Genomic DNA, 23,067 nt, shown 5'->3' on the forward strand with positions numbered 1-23,067 from the left:
AGACGCATCTGAGATGTTAAGACCCAGTTCTCCTTCACAAAGTCAGAGCCCAGGGGATCTTATAGATCCAGCTTAGCTGTTCCTGAGTCATCAACAACAGAACATCAAATAGTTGATGGGTTGCGAAGTTCCTTCCATGGAAACTGTTCCACAAACAGTTTACTGTTAGTAAGGTTTCACAGCTTACCTACCTATATTTGGAAGGTAACTCACCTGTTTAGTTAGTGTCTGTGTGAGGATTGGAACCAGATACTGTAGTGCTCCCTTGGCATAAAACTTGCTGGTGTGCTCAGGGGGCCGTCCTTGTTCTGCTGCCTGAGGAGAAACAAAGCAAATTCTAGACAAAAGCAACCAAACTCTGTATACTAAAGGCATACAATGACAGCTGACCAGGGGTCTCTTAACAGAAACATACAGGAACAAATGGTAACATACAATGTGATCTTGGAAAGTGCTAACTTTTTGGTCTACTTCAGTGAGAATCTTTTAGGCCATAAATTATAGGTCCAAGGCAACATTAAGTATAACTTTTATTCGTAAGTTCAATTCATATGGACAACCTGATATTTCAGTGTTCCTTGGATCAACACACACACCCAGTTTGCCTAAAGATGCCAAAAAAAAACTTATTCTTGTCCTGAAATAAAGTGTGTAAAGACCAAGCTAGAAACAAAACGTGAATTCAAAGATACCAAGTGGAGAACTCCCCCTTCTCCTCCATATCTGACTTTTTCACCAGAGCTAGTAAAGTATCAATTATACATCCCAGGCTTGCATCAGGACTTCCAAAAGGAAATAATTCAGCATCAGGTATCACCTTGGTAAACTGCGACAGCCTGCTGCCCCCTTGTGTTCACTGTGATAATACCACTATTTACGATCAATCATGCCTGACTGCTTGGCAAAAACGTTGAGAGCCCTCATTACTGATGTGCCTCCTTCATGAAGGGCTCTGGCTAGCAGAAAAATCAAAATCTCTGCCAATGGAGATACCCTCTACACCCAGACAGAATAAAGTTCCCCTAGAAGGGGAGTATCATCCACAAATGAGATATGTCCCAAAGCCTATTCAGAATAATAGTTCTCCCCAGCTCACCTCTGAAGCCTCAATGGCCAAATCCATTTCCTCATCACAGACATTGGACCAGAATTCTATCCCTTGTAGAGCCACCTCATCAATGTCACTTTTCATTGCTTCGATTGTGATCTTAAGAAAAACACCCCAGGCCCCAAATAAGTACTGATTCAAGTGAGTCCCCGCTCCAACCCAGCTTTAACCACAGACATGCAAATTTCAGAAATGTAACTTATAAAAAGCAAGCTAGGCTTGAAAGAAAAGATAGAAAAAGAAAGATTTTTTCTTTTTTTGGTGATGGGGTCTCACTCTGTCACCCAGGCTGGAGTACAGTAGCACAATCTCAGCTCACTGCAACCTCCACCCCCCGGGCTCCCACCCCAGCCTCCTGCGTAGGTGGGACCACAGGTGCATGCCACCTCACCTGGCTTATTTTTGTATATTTTGTAGAGGCGGGTTTCACCATATTGCCTAGGCTGGTCTCAAACTCCCGGACTCAAGTGATCTGTCAGTCTCAGCCTCCCAAAGTGTTGGGATTACAGGCGTGAGCCACCATGCCTAGCCTCAGATTTTCAAAATGCAGGTTTTTTTTTTTCTTTTTGAGACAGAGTCTCGCTTTGTGGCCCAGATTCGAGTGCAATGGCGTGATCTTGGCTCACTGCACCCTCCGCCTCCTGGGTTCAAGCGATTCTCCAGCCTCAGCCTCCAGAGTAGCTGGGATTACAGGTGCGTGCCACCACGTTCAGCTAATTTTTGTGTTTTCAGTAGAGACGGGGTTTCACCATATTGCCAGGCTGCTCTCGAACTCCTGACCTCAGGTGATCCGCCCGCCTCAGCCTCCCAAAGTGCTGGGATTACAGGCGTTAGCCACCGGGCCGGGCCTCAAAATGAAGGTCTTTTACCCACGCAAAGTTAGCACCAGTTTTCTTGGCACACCACTGATGAGCTTAAACCTAACAGTCTCAAGGAATTTCCTTGATTCCATAATATTAAGTAAAATATTACAGAATTGGCAAAATAGCAACTAAGGATGATGGGCTCTGTAATTAGCTATAAGCTCAAATCACATAAAAAAATACTTACTGCAAAAAGAGCAGGACCCATATATGTCTCCATGTACTGATAATATAAGGACATTATCTTCACCAGATTCTGTAAAGCAGCCACTCGTACCTTTTATGAAGAGCAGATCAGATAGTTTACGAAAATAACAATGCAATCTGACAAAGTTAGATTCACTCAAATGGGCCAATAATCCTAAGGATTAATTGAGGTAAATATGGGATATGTTATCATTTCCCTAAAATTCATTCTCTCCCTTCAATTCCCTCATTATCCGTTCCTTTATTTTCCCATTTCGTCTCTCTTTTTTGGGGAAGGGACAGAATTTTGCTCTTGTTGCCCAGGCTGGAGTGCAGTGGCATGATCTTGGCTCACTGCAACCTCTGCCTCCCAGATTCAAGCAATTCTCGTGCCTCAGCCTTCCAAGTAGCTGGGACTACAGGTGCCTACCATCATACCCAGCTAATTTTTTGCATTTTTAGTAGAGACGGGGTTTTGCTATGTTGACCAGGCTCATCTCGAACTCCTGAGCTCAGACAATCCATTCACCTCAGCCACCTAAAGTGCTAGGATTAAAGGTGTGAGCCACTGCGCCGGGCCATTTCTCTCTCTCTTTTTTTTTTTTTTGAGACATTCTTCTTGCTCTGTTGCCCTGGTGCAAGTATAGTGGCCATGATCACGGCTCACTGCAGCCTCAACCACCAGGCTCAAGTAATCCTCCCACTTCAGCCTCCCACGTACCTAGGACTACAGGCTCGCCCCATCACGTACAGCTAATCTTTGTGGATGTGGAGTTTTGCCATGTTGCCCAGACTGGTCTCCAACTCCTGGGCTCAAGGGATCCTCTGGCCTCCGCCTCCCAAAGTGCTGGGATTATAGGCGTGAGCCACCACACCCAGTCCTTTTTTTTTTTTTTTGAGATGGAGTATTCCAGGCTGGAGTGCAGTGGTGTGATCTCAGCTCACTGCAACCTCCGTCTCCCGGGTTCAAGCGATTCTCCCGCCTCAGCCTCCTGAGTAGCTGGGATTACAGACATGCGCCTGTAAAGTGTTGGGATTACAGGCGTAAGCCACCGCGGCTGGCCTCAGTCCTTTTTTTTTTTTTTTTGCATTAAAGGTGCGTGTGGAACCCATGGTAGGGCTAAATTCACTAATACTATTCAGACTGAAGATGTTACTTCTATCTTCTTGAAGGGTCAGGTTTTGGGTATAGCAATAGCAAAGCTGCTTTAATGGCTACAGGGGAAAACAATCACTTGAATAACCTATGGCAATAAAGTAGCAAAGCTGATCAAAAACCTTTTCTCCCTTAACTGTTTGTGTATATATATTTTTTAGTAGAAATGGCTTGAATAACCTATGGCAATGAAGTAGCGAAGCTGATCGAAAACCTTTTCTCCCTTAACTGTTTATTTGTGTATACATATTTTTTAGTAGAGATGGTGTCACCATGTTGCCCAGGTTGGTCTCCAACTCCTGACCTCAGTGATCCTCCTGCTTTGGCCTCCCAAATTGCTGGGATTATAGTGAGCCACCACACTGGCCCCTTAAACCTTTTTTAAGAGGATGGCAACCTCCGTTACAATTCTTCCCTCTTCTCCAATGTTTTTATTAATTATCATTATTACTTTTTGAGATGGAGTCTGTTTGCACTGGCATGATCTCGGCTCACTGCAACCTCCGCCTCCCAGGTTCAAGCGATTCTTGTACCTCAGCCTCCCCAGCAGCTGGGACTACAGGCACGTGCCACCACACCCAGCTAATTTTTTTGTATTTTTAGTAGAGACAGGGTTTCACCATGTTGGCCAGACAGGTATGAAACTCCTAACCTCAGGTGAACTGCCTGCCATGGCCTCCCTAAGTGCTGGGATTACAGGTGTGAGCCACCATGCCCAGCCAGAATATTAATTATTAGTAACAATATTAATCAAACCTTATTGCTCAAGTCAACTGATTCCCAGTATTTTAAACTTATATTAGATTTGACATTTCCTAGGAAAGATGCGAGACAGATTTTTCATATAACCTAACACTTACCCTCGTATCTGGACACTGTGTGGCTTCACAGACCACCTGCATAATAAAGTGCCTTTCAGACTGTAGGAGGAATAAAAATAAAGAGAATTAGGAGAGCATAACCTGTACATAGGAAGATTTCCAGACTCCCTCCACAAGGAAAACCTCTCGCTCCCTCAGGGCCCCACACAGCCCTGCCTGGTACAATCAAGCCACTCTCCCTTGAGATGGTACAGCACTATAAAGGCTATAAAGAGTTTACCTTCGGTGTCTGCTATGTGACTTGCCCTCCAATGAGGTCCCTAATCTTTTAATCTCCAAAATGACCCCTCACTAACAAAGACTTCAGGGAGGAAACAGAAAAATGTAGGTCACAAGGTTTAAATAAAAATGGTTGGTTAAAAGATAAAAATTTACATGTAGGAAAATCAATTTCCTTATAGCTAAAATAAGAGAATTCAAAATATCTGCTTTATTTCAGAGACCAAATTTGTTTTCTGAGGTAGCAAATTCACATCAAATGTGGTGAGAAAACAGAGAATGAGCTTTATGTGCTACCCTCCTAAATCTTCCAAAATCTATTAAACAAAAATCCAGTTTTCTAATCACTTAGAATTGCCATTTGCTCTGGGGTTTCAGACCTTTCCAAAGTCAAGAAATGGTAAAAAGCCAGCTAAAGTGTCAACAAACATACATACAGAAATACTTTCAGACCATGACCCCGGCAATTTTACTTGTCGGTATTTACCCAAAAGGACTGAAAGCAGAGTCTCAAAGATACACATGCATGCCCATGTTCATAGCAGCATTACCCACAATAGCCAAAACGCGGGCGCAAACCAAATGGCCATGGACGGACGACTAGATAAACAAAATGTGGCATATACATGTAATGGAATATTAATCACCCTTAAAAAGCAAATTTTGACAAATGCTACCCCTTAGATCAATCTCGAGGACATCATACTAAGTAAAACAAACCGGTCGCAAAAAGACAAATATTATATGATTCCACTTACGTAAGGTATTTCGTTAGAGTAGTAAAATACATAGAAACTGAAAGTAAAATGGTGGTTACCAGTGGCTGAGAAAAGGGGAAATGAGGAGTTGTTGTTCAGTATGTACAGTTTCAATTTTGCAAGATGAAAAAGTTCTGGAGATTGTTTCCACAGCAATGTGAATCTACTTAACTATACATTTAAAAATGATTTAAGATGGTCAATTTTATGTTATTCATTGCATTTTCAGCCAAAATGTTTACATATATATTATACATACACATACATATACATATATACATATATATATGTTTTGGAGACAGAGTCTTGCACTGTTGCCCAGGCTGAAGTACAGTGTTGAAATCTTGAGCCTTGAACTCCCAGGCTCAAGTGATCCTCCCACCTCAGCTTCCTAAGTAGCTGGGATTACAGGCATGTGCCAGAGCACCTGCCTATATATCCTTTTTCTTAAAAACACCTTCCTAAGGTAGTATGAAACACACCAATTGCTATAATTTTTATTTATTTCATTTTTCATTCTTTTTTTTCCATTATAAGCCCTGTAAACACAAGAGCTCACAAAACTGGTTAACAACTCAGTTGTTCCTCTCCACAGAAATCTTTTTTTTAGAGACAGGGTTTTGTTATGTTGTGCAGGCTAGTCTCAAACTCCTGACTTCAAGTGATCCTCTTGCCTTGGTGGCCCAAAGTGTTGGGATTACTGGATGTGAGCCCCAGCACCCGGCCTCCACAAAATCTTTAGTACAAGGCAAAAGATTCACACAATCTTAAAAGAAACCAAAGTATACCAAAGTATATAGTACATACCATAATTTCTTTCCTTTTCTTTTTTTTTTTTTTTTTTTTTTGAGACAGTCTCGCTCTGTCGCCCAGGCTGGAATACAGTGGTGCAATCTTGGCTCACTGCAACCTCTGCCTCCCAGGTTCAAGTGATTCTCCTGCCTCAGCCTCCTGAGTAGCTGGGATTACAGGTGCACGCCACCACACCCGGCTAATTTTTTTGTATTTTTAGTAGAGACGGGGTTTCACCATGTTCGTCAGGCTGGTCTCAAACTCCTGACCTGATGATCCACCCGCCTCAGCCTCCCAAAGTGCTAGGATTACAGGCTTGAGCCACAGCGCCCAGCCTATTCCTTTCTTTTTTTTTAAGGGACGATATCTGATTTTGTTGCCCAGGCTGGCCTTGAACAACTGGCCTCAAGCAATCCTCCCGCCTCAGCCTCTGAAGTAGCTGGAGTACAAGTATGCACCACCACGCCCTATAATTTTAAAAAACCCAACGACATTCCACACTTTGGACTGCAAAAGGAAAAACCTAAGCTTAGAAACACTTTATTTCCAAAAGCACGATGAGAAACGGCAAACACTCCATGGGGATATCTCATACAACATGAACTCAACTAAACTACAAACAAATACTTTTAAGTAGGTGGTACTTTCTAAATCACAAACTTAAGAAAACAAAACAAAAAACTTTCATTTAACTTTCATCCCTTACTGTCTGAATCTACACCTTATTGTCAAAAAACTTACCTCTTTATCAAAGTTTGCTTTGGTGAACTCCAATGAGTTCAGGAGTGCATTAGTAGCAGCTAGCTTCACATTATTACTAGGCTCTTCTTTCCTCATCCCCTGGATTATGGCAGTCAGAATCTCATTGGATTTATCTTGTAGCTGCTCTGGGTCCTGTAACAAGCAGAGAAGTGCAATGAACATACAGTCAGCCCTCTGCAGCCATGGGTTCCACATCTGTGGATTCAAGCAATTATGGATTGAAAATATTTAGAGGAAAAAAAATGGATGGTTGCATTTGTACTGCACCAAAAGGTGCATGTACACCTTTTTTTCTTGTCGTCATTCCCTTAATACAGTATACCAACTATTAATATAGCATTTACATTGAATTAGGTATTGTAAGTATTCTAGAGATGATTTAAAGTATATGGGAGGATCTGCATAGGTTATATGCAAATACTACACCATTTTATGTAACACACTTGAACATCTGAGGATTTTGGTACCTGAGGAGGGTGCTGGAATCAATCCCCTCCAGATAACTACCATAAGGAGCTCACGACTACTCAGCAGTCCTTTTTCTGTTCTTAAGAGACAGGGTCTATACTGCCCAGACTGAAGTGCAGTGGCTATTCACAGGCACTACCACAGTGCACTGCACCCTCAAATTCCTGGGTTCAAGTGATCCTCCCACCTCAGCTTCCCAAGCAGCTGGGACTACAGGTGTAAGCTACTGTGCCTGGCTTAATCGGCAGTCCTTTTAACTGTAAAGTTCACTCAAGAAAGTATCATGACTTGGTGATCTTTCCCCACCCATTTCCATTTGGGAGTAGTACTGCAAACCACCTGCAAAATCATCTCATGGTACTGGCAGTCCAAAACTGAACAAAAGCAAGTCAAACTCATCAACTTCATCTTTGACTTCTTAGCATAATGACTCTGGGTATGAGGTAATATTAGCTTTCTTCCCCGCTTCTGTGCAAATGGAGATGGCAGTCTGTTGGTGTTTTCCAGGCCATCTGTACTCTAAAGTAAAGCTTCAGGATATTTAAGGGCCAAGGCCAAGGATCAACACCTGGGCACATCTAGGGAGTCTAAGTCCGGGTCAAGTGCTGTGGGCTCCTTTGCTTCATAAAGTCTATATATTAAAATACACACCAAGAGTGGTAACCTCATCAGGAACAACAGTGCTGGGAGGGCTACATCTAATACTGTGTCTCCAGTGGCTAAACCAACTACATCGAATGTTGGCAAAACTTTCCGTAATGTAGTAAAAGAAAATGCGCCACAACATCCATGGTACATTCAGGATCTTAAGAAAAAGGATTGGGTCAGGGATGCTCCAAATGAGAATATCCTCATTTTGTAAGTCTAGAATCTAAGACTCTTCAGACACAGACTTCTGTTTTCAGTTTGCGATCCTCAAGTTTCTTTACTTTAGGGCATGATTAGCAATGTGACGACAGAGGCCTAAGGGAAATAAATCAGTCTCACTTTCAAAACACTGTGCAATTTAGCTTGGCTTTCTTCGTGATTCAGTAAGGTAGTACTAATATCATTCATGTCACAGCTAGAGGCAATCAGAGGTATATAAACCAGATACATTAGGCAAGCACTTACTATATCTTGGCAAATATAACCGATGGCTTCCAATGTCGACTCCTTCATGTGCTCTGTGCTGTTGGGGTTTGTGACATTGGCCACCAGCTGAGGAATGAGTTCTGGCCACTGGTTTACTGGGATCTCTGCACAAGCAATACCAGCCACACACTGTGAGGCAGAACTAGGCCGGTAAGTTTCTGTGCCCAACGTCTGCAAAACCTGCACCAAAAAAGACAAAAGATACAAATTTCTAACACTATTTGACCACATTTTGCTCACCACCATACTTACATTAGTGTCTCTGAATTCTTTTTTTTTTTCTTTCTTAAGACAGAGTCTCACTCTGTTGCCCAGACTGGAGGGCAGTGGCACGATCACAGCTCACTGCAGCCTCAATCTCTATGGTGCAATCTATCCTCCCGCCTCAGGCTCCTGAGTACCTGAACTACAGGGGTGGATATGCTGACACGCCCAGCTATCTTTTGTTGAGACAGGGCATCACCATATTGCCCAGGCTCAAAAAAAAAAAAAAAAGGAACATACAAGGCCTCAGTCAGTTGTCCTGGGTGGAGTGCAGTAGCAAAACGATAGTGCAGCGGCACAACGATATTGCAGCCTCGACCTCCCAAGCCTCCCCGAGTAGCTTAGACTACAAGCACATGCCATCACACCCAGCTAACTTTTTTGGATTTTTTGTAGAGATAGGGGTCTCCCTATGTTGCCCAGGCTGGTCTCAAATTCCTGGCCTCCCAAAGTGCTAGGATTACAGGTGTGGACCACTGTGCCCAGGCAGCTGTCTCAGAATTCTTTTTTTTTTTTTTTTTTTTTTGAGACAAAGTCTCGCTCGTGTCCCCCAGGCTGGAGCATGATGGTGCGATCTCGGCTCACTGCAACCTCCGCCTTCCAGGTTCAAGTGATTCTCCTGCCTTAGCTCCCCCCAGCAAGTAGCTGGGATTACAGGTGCCTTCCACCATGCCCGGCTAGTTTTTGTATTTTTAGTAGAGGTGGGATTTCACCATGTTGGCCAGGACAGTCTCAAACTCCTGACCTCAGGTGATCCACTCGCCTCGGCCTACCAAAGTACTGGGATGACAGGCGTGAGCCACCGTGCCTGGCCTCAGAATTCTTATCTATAATACAGAGAAGTAGAAAAGGCTGTCAGAAAAAGCCAGCCTCAGTAGCAACATCAGCATAATCAACACTGCCCTAGAACCTAGAAACAAAACCAGTCATCCCACCTCACTTCAACCTTCAACATGAGGTGGGCAACCAGAAGTTACAATCGGAGGTAGCAGTAAATGGCAAAGGAGCGAGATGGGGACAAAACTCATCTTCCAGGCTCATTGTTGCCATTAATAAGGAAAGGATGGTTCACAACCTCGTTTTGTGGACAGACGTGGACACTAGAATGAAGCTAGTTCTGGGGCATTCGGGTGGGTCTTATTCACAGTAGATCACTGTCTAATCTGATCCAAGGAGATCTCACTCATGAGACGTGGGCTGAAACAAAACTTTTTCCTTCTAATCATTGACAACCCAGCACTCTGGGTGACTTACATAGAAAGGCCTTGGTCAAGTAACAACATCACTAAATACAAAAACAAAGTTGCTGATGTTAATAACACCTATGAACTAATCTTTATATAACTTCCAATCTGAAAGGATTTGTTCTGTTTGCCCAAGAATCAAAGAACTGTTCTCTCTACCACTGACAGATACCAAAATCTAGCCAGATGTCAAAACAAGATCCACTTGTCATTAAACATGTCTCGCTTGACATGGTAACCACACCACCATTTATGTAAAGAGTAAAGGCGCAGGTATGATAAAAGACGAAGCCACAATTGACCTACGGTTAATTATTACCGTGATCAGCTAATTCAGTCAATGAACTCACTAAGAATCACTAGTCCACTCAAAGGCAAACAGTTAACTGTTCTGGCATGAACACAGGACAAAGAATAGCTGCCAGATATTCAGGCCAGCTCTGCTGACTGGGTCGGATCACTTAGTATCCTGCTTTGCGGCTAGAACCAATAATGAACTCCTCCTTTCCTTCTTATATGGTATATCACCATCCCCGGCCCCCACCCCCATCAGCTCTACCCAACTACAAACAGTTCTGATTGATGTTAAATGAAAGGCTTTGCTCTCAAGGACTAGCAGAGCTAAAATGGACAAAAACTGTATGTCAAAGACATGAGGGAATGAGGGGGAAAAACAAGGTGAATTGTCCAGAATGTCAGGGGCTGAATGGGTATTATCAACCCAAGTCCAGGGTGCCTTCACACCACACTACATCGTCTCCTAGTACATATGTGGAGTGCACTGAATCCCATTCTACCTTTACCTTTTTCCTTTAGATTGCTTTCTGAAGACTCCATATTACTTGAGGTGATTTAGAAACTACAGATGTCCACCTCCTGAGTACTAAAAGTTTTCTGTTTAAACTAGAGGTAACCTTAATAGTAATATTCAATTATCAGAAAAGAGAAACTAGCTCTCAATTGTGCCCCAATATCCAGATTTCAAAAAAGATCAACAGTGAAATTTAGTATTATCAGTTGTGTTATGAAAGGGAAAAAGGCCGAGGTAACTGTTAGCTTTTTTTTCCATGCCAGAGGGCTTAACCATGCCTATATAAATTATCTAATTTTTATTTTTTTTTTTAAGAAATGGAGTGTCACTCTGTCACCCAGGCTGGAGTGCAATGCGCAATCTTGGCTCACCACAATCTCTGCCTCCCAGGTTCAAGCAATTCTCCTGCCTAAGCCTCCCGAGTAGCTGGGACTACAGGTATCCACCGCCACAGCCAGCTAATTTTTGTATTTTTAGTAGAGACAGGGTTTCGCCATGTTGGCCAGGCTGGTCTCGAACTCCTGACCTCAGGTGATCCACCCACCACGGCCTCTCAAAGTGCTGGGATGACAGGCATGAGCCACTGCGCCCAGCCATTATTGTCTAATTCTTTTTTTTTAAAGGATGGTGTTAAGAGTGATGTGCCAAAAAATAAGTCAATTACAATTCCAATTACATCTTATCCCATTTACTAGTGTGTAATTTAAGGAAGATGAGAAACTGAATGGGCACTATCAGTATCGAGATTTCCAGTGATAGAATATACTTCCATTGATGTCACCTAGCTGAGGGAGAAGGAATTAAAATGTTGTTATTACACAAGCAGACCCAACATGAATAGAAACAGCTCTACATATTCCAAAAAGATTTGAAACCAAGTTAGATTTAATAACCTGGCTCCTTATCATGGGTATGCAAGATCGGTGACAGAAGGAGGTACACAACCAGATAGAGAAGTGATTGCCTTACAGGGCACTACTTTACCTAATGCTGATATCTAGAACCAGGAAATGGCAAGTATGATGTGCATAACCATGTCCCGCACAAGTACATATGTAGGAATTCCCCACTAGTTTCCACTCAGATACCAAGGACAAAATGATGACTGCACAGATATTTAACTCACTTCTCTTTGTGCCTTACCCACGTAAGACAGATCACTAAAGAACTTAATTTAAAAACAACAACAGCCAGGAGAGGTGGCTCACGCCTGTAATCCCAGCACTTTGGGAAGCCAAGGCAGGCACATCACCTGAGGTCAGGAGTTCAAGACCAGCCTGGACAACATGGTGAAACCCCGCCTCTACTGAAAGCACAAAAATTAGCTGGGCATGGTGGTGGGTGCCTGTAATCCCAGCTACTTGGGAGGCTGAGGCAGAGAATTGCTTGAACCTGGGAGGCAGAGGCTGCAGTGAGCTGAGATCATGCCATTGCACTCCAGCCTGGGCAACAGAGCAAGACTGTCTCCAAAAAAAAAAAAAAAAAAAAAAAAATTCCCTGAGCTGCACTCCAGAAGTACCAAATCGGAATTTCTGGAGAGCTTGGAAATACGTATTAACAAATTCCCTAATTTTTATACAAATTTAGCACCAATTTCTACACTACTCCCATCAGCCAAACAGATTTTACAAATTAAGGCACATAATTAAAGTTTCCCAAACGGCTGCAGCCTACCTCAGTCATCTAAAAAGAATTCCAATCCATCAATGGGAATGGACAAGCTGTGTTGAGAAAGATTTAAGACAAAGACAATTTTTATCTTTAGGTGAAGTTCAGGTCCCAGAAACCTATCACACTGTCAGCTCTATCCCATGCAAATAGCAAAAGATCTGAGAAAGCGATTTCTTGTTCTCTGGGCAATATAACCAAACAGATAAGCGTTACTCACATAGTTCTTGACTTCTCGTCGAGCATTAGCATCAATAGCAAGCCACCTCTGCTGATACTGTGCCTTGATATCTGGATCTTTAGATGTCAAAGAGTTCTTGATTTGTAGACCAGCTGCAACTCTGGCAACCTGACTGTTTCCTGGATTTGCCAGCACTCTGGACAGTTCCACAAGGAAAGTGGGCTGTTAAGGGAAGATAAATCTGTAAATAAAAATATCTTAGGAATTTCCAGAACTCAGGATAATTTATAGAGCACTGAACCACCAGAGGAGGGGAGAGGAAGGGAACTAATGTCTAATTTTTTTTTTGATATATCATAAGCATCTCAGGAAACCACAAAATATTTACTTCACTGACTTCTATAAAAATGTTACTTAGTATAACAGGAAGTCTTCCACTTTTCTCATGGAGCCTAGCACTTAATGAGGAATTACAGATTTTCCTATCAAAATCATTCTTAGTGCCCAAATTGTCACGTTAGACCCCCTGAATTGCAAGGTTTCAGAGTATGGTAGTAGTAGTCTTCTATGTATACTGAGGTGTCCCAAGAACTTTTAATAATGTCTGGTACTCAATGTTTGTTGAACGAATACCTGTTATGATGGGGGGCAGAAAATAAAACTGTTTATCTACATTTCAAAAACCTTGGTCCCAAAAGAATGATCCAACTTTCCATCTCATGGCAGCAGCAGGGTAGCTTTTCATCCCATGGAAGGAGGTGATCTTTTATGAGAGGGGGAAATACAGATAAGCCTAAAACAAACTTACGAGCCTCATCCTCTGTTTTATTTGTGGGCACTCAGCAAAAAGGAAACAATGAAAAAAGCGGATTTATAAGGAAAAGTGATAAGATATTTAGAAACAGGGAAAAAGTGAAAGAAAAAATCTTCAGGCAAGCTGTTCAAGCAAAATAACTTTGTATCTAATGATCAACAATTACTCGCTCCTATACATTTGGACTTTAGTTGAGGAATACAGTGGATCCCTGAAAAGCATGTCCTTTTGTAACCTTTTGTAATCCACAGGCCTCAAAAACTACTTCCTTTGTTTAAAAATTTAGCACACACACCCCTCTCTCCGCCAAAAAAACCCGTGCCCAAACAGCAAAGTTAGCAGGAAAAGCCAAAAGCAGACACATTTTTCTTAGTGCTAACAAGTTCTGCAATCACAGCAGAAGATAATTCGTAAAAGTTTTATTAATTATGTACCACTAGAGAATGTTAAGAATGTTAGGAATAAGATAAAAAGCTTCTTGCAAAATTTGCAGAAGCAGAAACAGGAATAATACCCTAAATGGAATTATCAGCCTATACTAGTGGAAAAAACTCTTCCGGGAAAGGATAAACAGGTTAGTTGTAAAAATTGGCACATATGAAGAACAACAACAAAAAAATCATTCAAAGGCAGTCTGTATAAAATAAGCCTTGTCACTTTGTTGATGTTGACATTTTGCCTATATAACACAAAGGAACACATATGGTTACAGTGTTATTCAGACTTAATTCCTATTACCTTTCTCAAAGATGTCAAGCATCATCCAATCCTTCCCTCTGACCCCATCCCCCAACAGGAGATGGACACCAAAGAGAAACTTAACTGGCATCTAGGCTGTTTCAACCAATCCATCCCACATTTTTATACAAAGGACCAGTCTCTAGCGGAGTTAGCTTCATTTTCTCCGGACCCCTTAAATTTTAAACTATGAAAAACGAGGAACTTTCCCCTGTGATTTCATCAGCAAACAGGCCCCATCTCAAAGATGAGCCTCAGTCTGTTTTCTGGGTGCAGATCCCTAGTGATTAGGTCTCTACTCATTCAGGTCAGAAGGAAAGAAAAAAAAAAGAAAGAAAAAGAAAAAACCCCTAGAGAGGAATAACCAGGCAGAAGAGGGAAAAATATTAGTGGAAATCGGTTAAGAGGCAGTCGGGTGCCAGGCCTGGCCAGGAGCACGGACCAAGGTAGCTAGGAAAGGGCAGAGCTCTAGGAAATAGGTGGGGAGAGCCACAAGGGCCAAGGGACAGGAAGGAGAAGCCGGCTGGGGTCAGACAGGGCGGGCGGCCAGGCCCAGAGCTTCCACATGGCCCCTAGGCCCGACTCCCCCACCCCCACCCCTGCTGAACACGCAGCGCCGCGCAACCTAACTTCCCTTCCCTCCCTCTTTCTCCCTCCCGCTGCACCGCCGCCCTCAGGCCGCGCGACGATTGGGCGGCAGGCAGCCCGGCGCGCCCCGCCATTGGCCAGTCGCGGGGCCCGGGGCGGGACACACCCACCGGCTTCCCGATGGCGGGGTTAGGTTGGACCGGGTTGGGGGGGAGGGGGACGGGATGGGGCGGGGTAGGTTCCCGAGGCCTGGGCCTCCGGGAGGGCGGGAAGGCCCCGCACGCAGGGGATGGGGACGCGGCGGGATGGGCGCGGCGGGGTAGCACGCACCAGGTTCTCCACGGCCGCACGCTCCAGGAACTTCTGCGCCGCTTCCAGCTCCAGCCGATCTAGGGGGATGAAAGTGGGAGACGGAGCGGGGTCAGAGGGGCCGGGCCTCCCCTCCCCCACCCCAATCACCTCAGCCCAACCCCCGGTTCCTGCGTCCTACCAGGAGACACGGTCTTCTCGAGGATGGTGATCAGCTCCATGGCGGAGGTGGCGGCGACGGCGACTCCTCTTAAGACGACGGCCCGGCCTTTCGGGCGGAGGCTCGAACTGGGGATGGGGGTTGGGGGTCGGGTGGGAAGGGAGGGTGGGGTGGGGGGCGGGGGTCACCACAAGCCCATTCACCGGCTCTTTCTGGGTAGTCGCTCCCGCTCCCCTTCCTCTCCTCTTCCCTTACTTCCTCCCTCCAAATGGGCTGCTGGCGGCGGGGGAGGGACCCCGGGGGCAGCTCAGAGCGCGCTGGTGCTCGGGAGGCGGAGGGAGAAAGAAGGGAGGCGGTGAGTGAGAGGCGGCGCGCAGGGAGGGAGCAAGGGAGGGAGGAAGGCGGAGTGATATTCGGGCCGGACCTCTCCGCGGAGGCGCCGCGCTCCACGGCGATTGGCCGTTGTCCTGGCCACGCGGAACCCCCAATTGGCCAGGCGCTCGGCGTCGAAGGGCCATCTGGTGCCCATTCGCCTGCAGGTTTCAAGGCCCGGGTTGGCTGGGCGGGCAGCGGAATGGAGCGCGCGGATTGGCCGGGGGGAGGGAGATTGGGATGGGGCAGGAGAGAGCCCGCCGTTGATTGGGTGGGCTTGGTAAAGGCCTTGAGCTCAGACCGGCTGAGCCCTGGGAGGAGGATGGACCGAAGGCACGACTCGGAGCCTGCGCGATTGGCTAGGATAGTAGGCGTTGATAGGATAGGGTGCCCGAGAGAACTGAGAGGAGTTCGGGGTCGGGGCGCGGGAAGGCGGAAGGCGCCCGGCTACCCTAGGAGCCCGGCGCGGGGCACGATGGGACGCCCCCGGGAAGAGGCGGAGCTGGGTTCGAACTCTGGGGCTGCGGTTGGGTAAGCGCCGTTGCTCCGAGGGGCGTGTTGAGCGAGGCTTTCGCGGGCCTGAGCGGGGGAGGGGGGGCCGTTGAAGTCCTGCGCCGCGCCCACAGGAAGCTGCTTTAATGGCTAGGTCGACTTGGTGCCCTGCTTTCGGCTGGGACGGATCTGTAAGGCCATGTGGCTCCACTTCCAATGTGTAGATGTGGAAACTGAAGCCCAGAGAGGGTATGGAACTTGTCCAAGGTCACACAACTGGTTGGTTAGTGGCTTGATAAGCTCAAGCTCTCCTGACTGCCCTTGTCCCTACAAGCAGCTTCCTCTCCAAGGAGTCCCCTAGGCCTGCTTATATGGGGCTTGAGACCTGTGCTGTGATAAATCTGATTTGCTTATGGGTGAGCTGAGGGATTCCTCCTCCTAGACCCCCCATCTATAGCTACCAGGTGCTTGACAGAATGGAAATGTTTCACCCTCCAAAAGTACCCTGTAAAGGCCCAACCTCCAACCAGAAAGAATGTGTGTACAGGCATAAAGGATTGTGGTTCTTAACCTGTTTCAGTTCTCAAGCCCGAAAGAAACTCATGAATGCCTTTTCTTAGCAAAATGCATGTAAAGAAAATGTGGGCTGGGCGCTGTGGCTCATGCCTGTAATCCCAGCACTTTGGGAGGCCGAGAGGGGCGGATGACGAGTCAAGAGATCGAGACCATCCTGGCCAACATGGTGAAACCCCGACTCTACTAAAATACAAAAAATTAGCCCTGTGTGGTGGCGCGTACCTGTAGTCCCAGCTATTCCTGAGGCTGAGGCAGGAGAATCGCTTGAACCCTGGAGGCAGAGGTTGCAGCCAGCCGATATCGCGCCACTGCAGTCCAGCCTGGCAACAGAGCGAGACTCCATCTCAAAGAAAAAAAATGTGCATACAGTATGTTGACTTCCTTTGACATTGGTAAGTGGGCTCCAGGTTAAGAATTTCCTAGGCTGGGAGCAGTGGCTCAGGCCTGTAATCCCAGGACTTTGGGAGGATCTCAATCTTGAGCCCAGGAGTTCAAGACTAACCTGGACAACTTAGCGAGATCCTGTCTCTTTTAAAAAATGAAGATTTTTAAAATGATAAAGGAAAAGTGTAATAATAGGGCCGGGTGCGGTGGCTCATGCCTGTAATCCCAGCACTTTGGGAGGCCGAGGCGGGCGGATCACTTGAGATGAGGAGTTCAAGAGCAGTCTGGCCAACATGGTGAAACCGTGTCTCTACTAAAAATACAAAAAAAAAAAAACTAGTGGAGCGTGGTGGCACACGCCTATAATCTCAGCTCCTCGGGAGGCTGAGACAGGAGAATCTCTTGAACCCGGGAGGCAGAGGTTGCAGTGAGCCAAGACTTCACCACTGCACTCCAGCCTGGGCGACAGAGTAAGACTCTCAAAAAAAGAAAAAATAAATGATAACAAAATTTCTTGAATTGCTTCATTTTCACAGTACTGATGTAGGGGTAATTGGATGTAGCTGGTTCATAGAGCTTTTTACCGTATGACTTGAGCTGGTGAGGTAATTGCCCTGCACTAGCCACACTGGGAAAACTTAGGAGGAAGTCTGACTTTGCTGAAGGGTTTCACAAAGAATTAGGAAAGCTTGGCCAACTCTTCGTTAAAAGAGGAAGAAATGGTCTTTCTCTGCTAGAGATATCTTTGCAGTTTTGAAGCTAGAAATGTAGGGACACCATTCCCCACACCATACTGTGACTAGTGGACACCATACTGTGACTAGTGGATTTCCCATGGCTTAGCAGTTCCTTAACCCCAGCCTTTTGCTTCATCTATTAACTGGAAGAACTGCCCTGTGTGTGTAACTTTGTTATAAATCAGTGAAGACTGGGCCAGGGCATGGTGGGTCACGCCTGTAATCCCAGCACGTTGGGAGGCTGAGGTGGGCGGATCAACTGAGGTGAGGAGTTAGAGACCAGCTTGGCCAACACAGTGAAACCCTGTCTCTACTAAGATACAAAATTAGCCGGGCGTGGTGGTGGGCACCTGCAATCAATCCCAACTACTCAGTAGGCTGAAGCAGGAGAATTGCTTGAACCCGTGAGGCAGAGGTTGTAGTGAGCCAAGATTGCACCACTGCACTCCAGCCTGGGTGACAGAGCAAGACTCCATCTCAAAAACCCACTGTACTCCAGCCTGGGTGACAGCAAGACTCCATCTCAAAAAAAACAAAAAAACAAAACAAAACCAAAAACTGCATTCAGCCTGGGTGCCACAGCAAGACTCCATTTCAAAAAAAAAAAAAATCAATGAAGATTGGCCATGCGTGGTGGCTCACGCCTGTCATCGCAGTACTTTGGGAGGCTGAGGCTGGAGGATCTCTTGAGCCCAGGAGTTTGAGGCCAGCCTGGCCAACATGGTGAAACCCTGTCTGTACTAAGAATACAAAAATTAGCCAGGTGTGGTGGTGGGAGCCTGTAATCCTGCTACTTGGGAGGCTGAAGCAGGAGAATCATTTGAACTCAGAAGTCAGAGGTTGCAGTGAGCCGAGATTGCGCCACTGCACTCCAGCCTGGGCGACAGTGAGACTGTCACCCTCCCGCCCCCGCCCCCGCCCCCCCAAAAAAAGTCAATGAAGATTAAGTGAGATGACGTCTGTGAAAATCCTGGAATTGTCCTTACCTGAGTTACCTACACTACAAATTATCCATAATTTATTTCACTCCAGCTAACTGTCCCCTGCTCTCCAGCAGCTTGCTGGGCTACCTCTGTCTCAACATCAGTCATGATGATACCAGTGAGGGCAAATGGAAGCAACTGAAATAAGAGCAAAACCCTGTCTCTATACAATTTTCTTTCTTTTTTTTTTGAGACAGAGTCTCGCTCTCACCCGGGCTGGAGTGCGGTGGCGCCATCTCGGCTCACTGCAACCTCCGCCTCCCGGGTTCAAGCAGTTCTCCTCTGTTCTTAGGATATAGACAAAACCACTTGCATGGCAGGCAAGGTCTTGTATGGTCTTGCCTCCACTCAACACTAGCTCGACTCAATCCCTTGTTCTCAGTCCCTTGTTTTCCCAAGTAGCTGGGATTACAGGTACCCACCACCACGCCCAGCTCAGTTTTTTTGTATTTCAGATGGGGTTTCACCATGTTGGCCGGGCTGGTTTCCAACTCCTGACCTCAAGTTATCCACCCCCCTCGGCCTCCCAAAGTGCTGGGATTACAGGCGTGAGCCACCATGCCCAACCTATACAATTTTGAAAAAGCCGGGCATGGTGGCATGTACTTCAGGAGGGTGAGGCAGGAGGATTACTTGAGGCCAGGAGTTCAAGGCTGCAGTGACCTGTGATCCTGCACTCCAGCCTGGGTGACAGCGAGACCCTGTGGCTGAAGTAAAATGCTGGGAAAATAAAAGTTTTCCAGCAAAGTTCCAATCAAACATAAAATCCTTACCAAAATCAAAATGAACTGACTTGAGTTGAACTAAAGTTACTGATGGTGCTGTTTAGTTCCTATGAAAAGTACTCACATTCAGTAAATGCTGGTGAGGTACCAGAGCTTGAGTGATGAGCACAGACTCCAGAAATTGGGTGCCTGAGTTCCTATCCCAGCTCTACCACTTCTTAGTTTGTGAGTTAACTTTCCTCAATGTAAAATGGGACTGTTAATTGTCCTTACTATGTAGGGACAAATAGGGAGGTCCTAAGTGAGTTAAGACATGGTGAATGGGCTGAGTGCAGTGGCTCATGCCTATAATCACAGCACTTTGGGAGGCCGAGGCTGGAGGATCACTTGAGCCCAGGAGTTTGAGGCCAGCCTGGCCAACATGGTGAAACCCCATCTGTACTTAATACACAAATTAGCCGGGCGTGGTGGCAGGAGCCTATAATCCCAGCTACTCGGGAGGCTGAGGCAGGAGAATCACTTGAACCCAGGAGGTGGAGGTTGCAGTGAGCCGAGATCACGCCATTGCACTCCAGCCTGGGTAACGCAGCGAGACCCCGTCTCAAAAAAGAAAAGAAAAATATGGCAGCTTTCATTTTAATTAAAAAATAAATAAAAGACATGGTGAATACCAGTCTAGCATGTTATGTATGCATTGGCTGTTATCTCCTTACCATGTATTTTGTGCTAAGTGAGTGGTCCTTGGTCTATTAGGGAAGATAGACTTTAATCATTTAATCTCTCAAGCATGTAAAGTTGTAAAAGTGAAACATGTCAAGGAAGGTTCCAGTCAGGGGAGTTCAGGGAAAGCTTAGCTGAGGAAGGGAAGAGAGTTACTCAGGTGAAGAAGAGAGGAATAGTGTGTATGGAGGCTCTGGTGGGAAGGAGCTTGGGGATTACAAGTTACTGCAGGAATGCCAATGTCCCCAAAACAGAGAACAAGGGATTGAGTTGAGCTAGTGTTGAGTGGAGGCAAGACCATATAAGACCTTCCCTGCCATGCAAGTGGTTTTGTCTGTATCCTAAGAGCAAAGGAGAGCTATTGAAAGGTTTTAAGAAGGATGGTCATTACAGTGTCGAGATTGGATGAGAAGGGGAAAGAGTAGATGCAGTAATCACATAGGACATGATACTTGTGAAAAGGAGAAGGGTGGAAGTAATGGTAGAAACACAAAGAGATAGCGAAATTAATTGAGCTTGGTGATTTTTTTTTTTTTTTTTCTGAGACAGGATCTCGCTTTGTCTCCCAGGCTAGAATGCAGTGGCATAAAGAACTTTGCGATTGATTGAAAGAAGAGGGAAGTGTCCACTGGTCCCTACTAGATTTCTGGCTTGCACTGTGGAATGGGTGGTGATGCCACTTTGCAATGTTTCCCAAGTGGGAGGAGTTGGTGGCCACATGGTTTAGTAGGATGGGGAGGATTACACCGAGACTTCAAGTTGCATTTCCTTGAACTATGTATGGATTGCATCAGGCTTTTTTTTAGACAGGGTCTTACAGTGTCACCCAAGCCGGAGTGCAGTGGCGCAATCTCGGCTCACTGCAGCCTCCACCACCTCTATTCAAGCTGGGACTACAGGCACATGCCACCACACCCAGCTAATTTTTATATTTTTTGTAGAGACATGGTCTCACCACATTGTCCAGGCTGTCTCGAACTCCTGAGCTCAAGCAGTCCGTCTGACTCAGCCTCCTAAAGTGCTGAGGTAACAGGCATGAGTTACTGCACCCGGACGCTTTCTTCTTTCTCAGATTATCAAAGAAATATATGTTCCTCACTGTAGAAATTTTGAAAAGGAATTCCGCAGAAACTACCTGCAACCTCAAATTATATCCACCATTAAAATATTGGCATATTTTATCCAAAATAGTTCTATTTTAAATGGAAACCAAAATATTCTTATGTATCATTTCTTGTTGACTCCAAAAAATGTACTTTTAATAATTTTATTTATTTATTTATTTATTTATTGAGACAGGATCTTGCTGTGTTGCCCAGGCTGAAATGCAATGGCATGATCTTGGCTCACTGCAGCCTCAACCTCCCGGGCTCAAACAATCCTCCTCGCTTAGCCTCCCAAAAAGCTGGTACTACAGGTATGAGCCACTGCACCTGGCTAATTTTGTTCATTTTTTTGTGGAGACAGGGTCTCCCTATGTTGCCCAGACAGGTCTTAAACTCCTGGACTCAAGTGATCCTCCTCCCTCCGCCTCCCAAGATGCTGGGATTATAGACATGAGCTACCTTGCTCTGCCCTTTTAAGAATTTTAAATTGACTAAACTCTTTATCAAGTTGCATTGAAAAGATAATATGAATTAAACATATGTGAACTGGCCCCAGTACATTTTCACACCGGTGGTGCAATGCAGAAGTGAAGCCTTTTAACTTTGACTTAACCTTTAGAAAATGTACCTACTGATAGAATAAGCTAAAAGTTGCAAATCGTTGAAGTATGTCCACTGGGTCCCAAAACTGAAAGTTCTCTGAGGCCTGTCTTCCTGGCCAGGTGTCACAGGGAATCCTGTACTCTGGCCCAGGGCTCTTCTATCTTTTCTGTTTTTATTTTTTTATATGTATAATTGCATAATGCTCTATTTTGATTATTTGCCTTGTACAATTTGTATGTATGCATGTATCTTTTGTCCTGAGTTAGACTATGACTCAGGGTTTCTCAACCTTGATTATTTTGGACAACATAATTCTTTTTTTTGCGGGTGGCGTTGGGGGTGGGTGGTGGTAGAGAGCAGAGTCTCACTCTTGTTCAGACTGGAGTGCCGTGGCGTGATCTTGGCTCACTATGACCTCTGCCTTCTGGTAGCTGGGTAACCTCCTGAGTAGCTGGGATTACAGGCATGCACCACCACACCTGGCTAATTTTTGTATTTTTTGTAGAGATGGGGTTTTGCTGTGTTGCCCAGGCTTGTCTCAAACTCCTGGCCTCAAGTGATCCACCCGCCTCGGTTTCCCAAAGTGCTGGGATTACAGGCATGAGCCACTGTGCCTGCCCTCACATAATTACTTGTGGGGAAGCTGTCGTGTGCATTTCAGAATGTTTAGCAGCATTTCTGGCCCGTGCCTACTAAGTTCCACTAGCTCCTCTCCCACCAAGTCATGGTGGGACAATCAAAAATGTCTCCAGATGTTGCAGAATAACTCCTAGGAAGGGAGTGAATCCCTCCCAAACACTCCCCACAATTGAGAACCACATTTATAGCTCCTCGAGGTCAGAAACCATGTCATATAAATTCCTGTGTTTCCTGCCTAGCACATAGTAAGCATTTTTATTGTCCAAACAATATCATTGCTTCATGAAAATAATAGCTTTTTTTTTTTTTTTTTTTTTTTTTGAGACCGAGTTTCGCTCTTGTTGCTCAGGCTGGAGTGCAATGGCGCAATCTTGGCTCACGGCAACCTCCGCCTCGTGTGTTCAAGCGGTTCTCCTGCCTCAGCCTCCCTTGTAGCTGAGATTACAGGCATGTGCCACCATGCCCCAGCTAATTTTTTTGTATTTTTAGTAGAGACGCGGTTTCTCCATGTTGGTCAGGCTGGTCTCGAACTCCTGACCTCAGGTGATCCACTTGCCTCGGCCTCCCAAAGTGTGTGAGCTACCGCACATGGCCCTTTTTTTTTTTTTTTTTTTTTTTTTTGAGAC

General features: G+C 45.5%; 2 protein-coding genes across 37 annotated transcripts in view; one reads left to right on the plus strand and one right to left on the minus strand.

Annotated features, from left to right (window-relative positions):
• Positions 1–15,477, minus strand: part of KPNB1 (karyopherin subunit beta 1) — a 35,295-nt gene extending 19,818 nt beyond the window's left edge. Inside the window, exons 1-9 of one of the 4 annotated variants that reach the window (XM_055257302.2) lie at positions 15,126–15,477; positions 14,966–15,024; positions 12,535–12,717; positions 8,307–8,507; positions 6,705–6,857; positions 4,174–4,233; positions 2,159–2,248; positions 1,097–1,207; positions 214–315 (exon numbers count right to left, since the gene is read on the minus strand). In XM_055257302.2, the coding sequence (XP_055113277.1) occupies positions 214–315; positions 1,097–1,207; positions 2,159–2,248; positions 4,174–4,233; positions 6,705–6,857; positions 8,307–8,507; positions 12,535–12,717; positions 14,966–15,024; positions 15,126–15,165 (999 nt within the window). In that variant the 5' untranslated portion in view covers positions 15,166–15,477. The remainder of the gene's footprint in view (positions 1–213; positions 316–1,096; positions 1,208–2,158; positions 2,249–4,173; positions 4,234–6,704; positions 6,858–8,306; positions 8,508–12,534; positions 12,718–14,965; positions 15,025–15,125) is intronic. The other 3 variants (XM_063628914.1, XM_063628915.1, XM_063628916.1) reach the window with 3 other exon arrangements.
• Positions 14,880–23,067, plus strand: part of LOC134735233 (uncharacterized) — a 28,670-nt gene continuing 20,482 nt past the window's right edge. For 6 of the 33 annotated variants that reach the window (XR_010118139.1, XR_010118133.1, XR_010118148.1 and 3 more), the window contains exon 1: positions 16,016–16,936. Coding sequence is in view for 4 of the 33 variants with exons in the window: in XM_063628969.1 (XP_063485039.1) it covers positions 15,373–16,007 (635 nt within the window). In the remaining 29 variants the exon portion in view is untranslated. The other 27 variants (XM_063628969.1, XM_063628968.1, XM_063628970.1 and 24 more) reach the window with 14 other exon arrangements.

The sequence above is a fragment of the Symphalangus syndactylus genome, chromosome 20, assembly GCF_028878055.3.
Source record: "Symphalangus syndactylus isolate Jambi chromosome 20, NHGRI_mSymSyn1-v2.1_pri, whole genome shotgun sequence".
Taxonomy (NCBI): Eukaryota; Metazoa; Chordata; class Mammalia; order Primates; family Hylobatidae; genus Symphalangus; species Symphalangus syndactylus.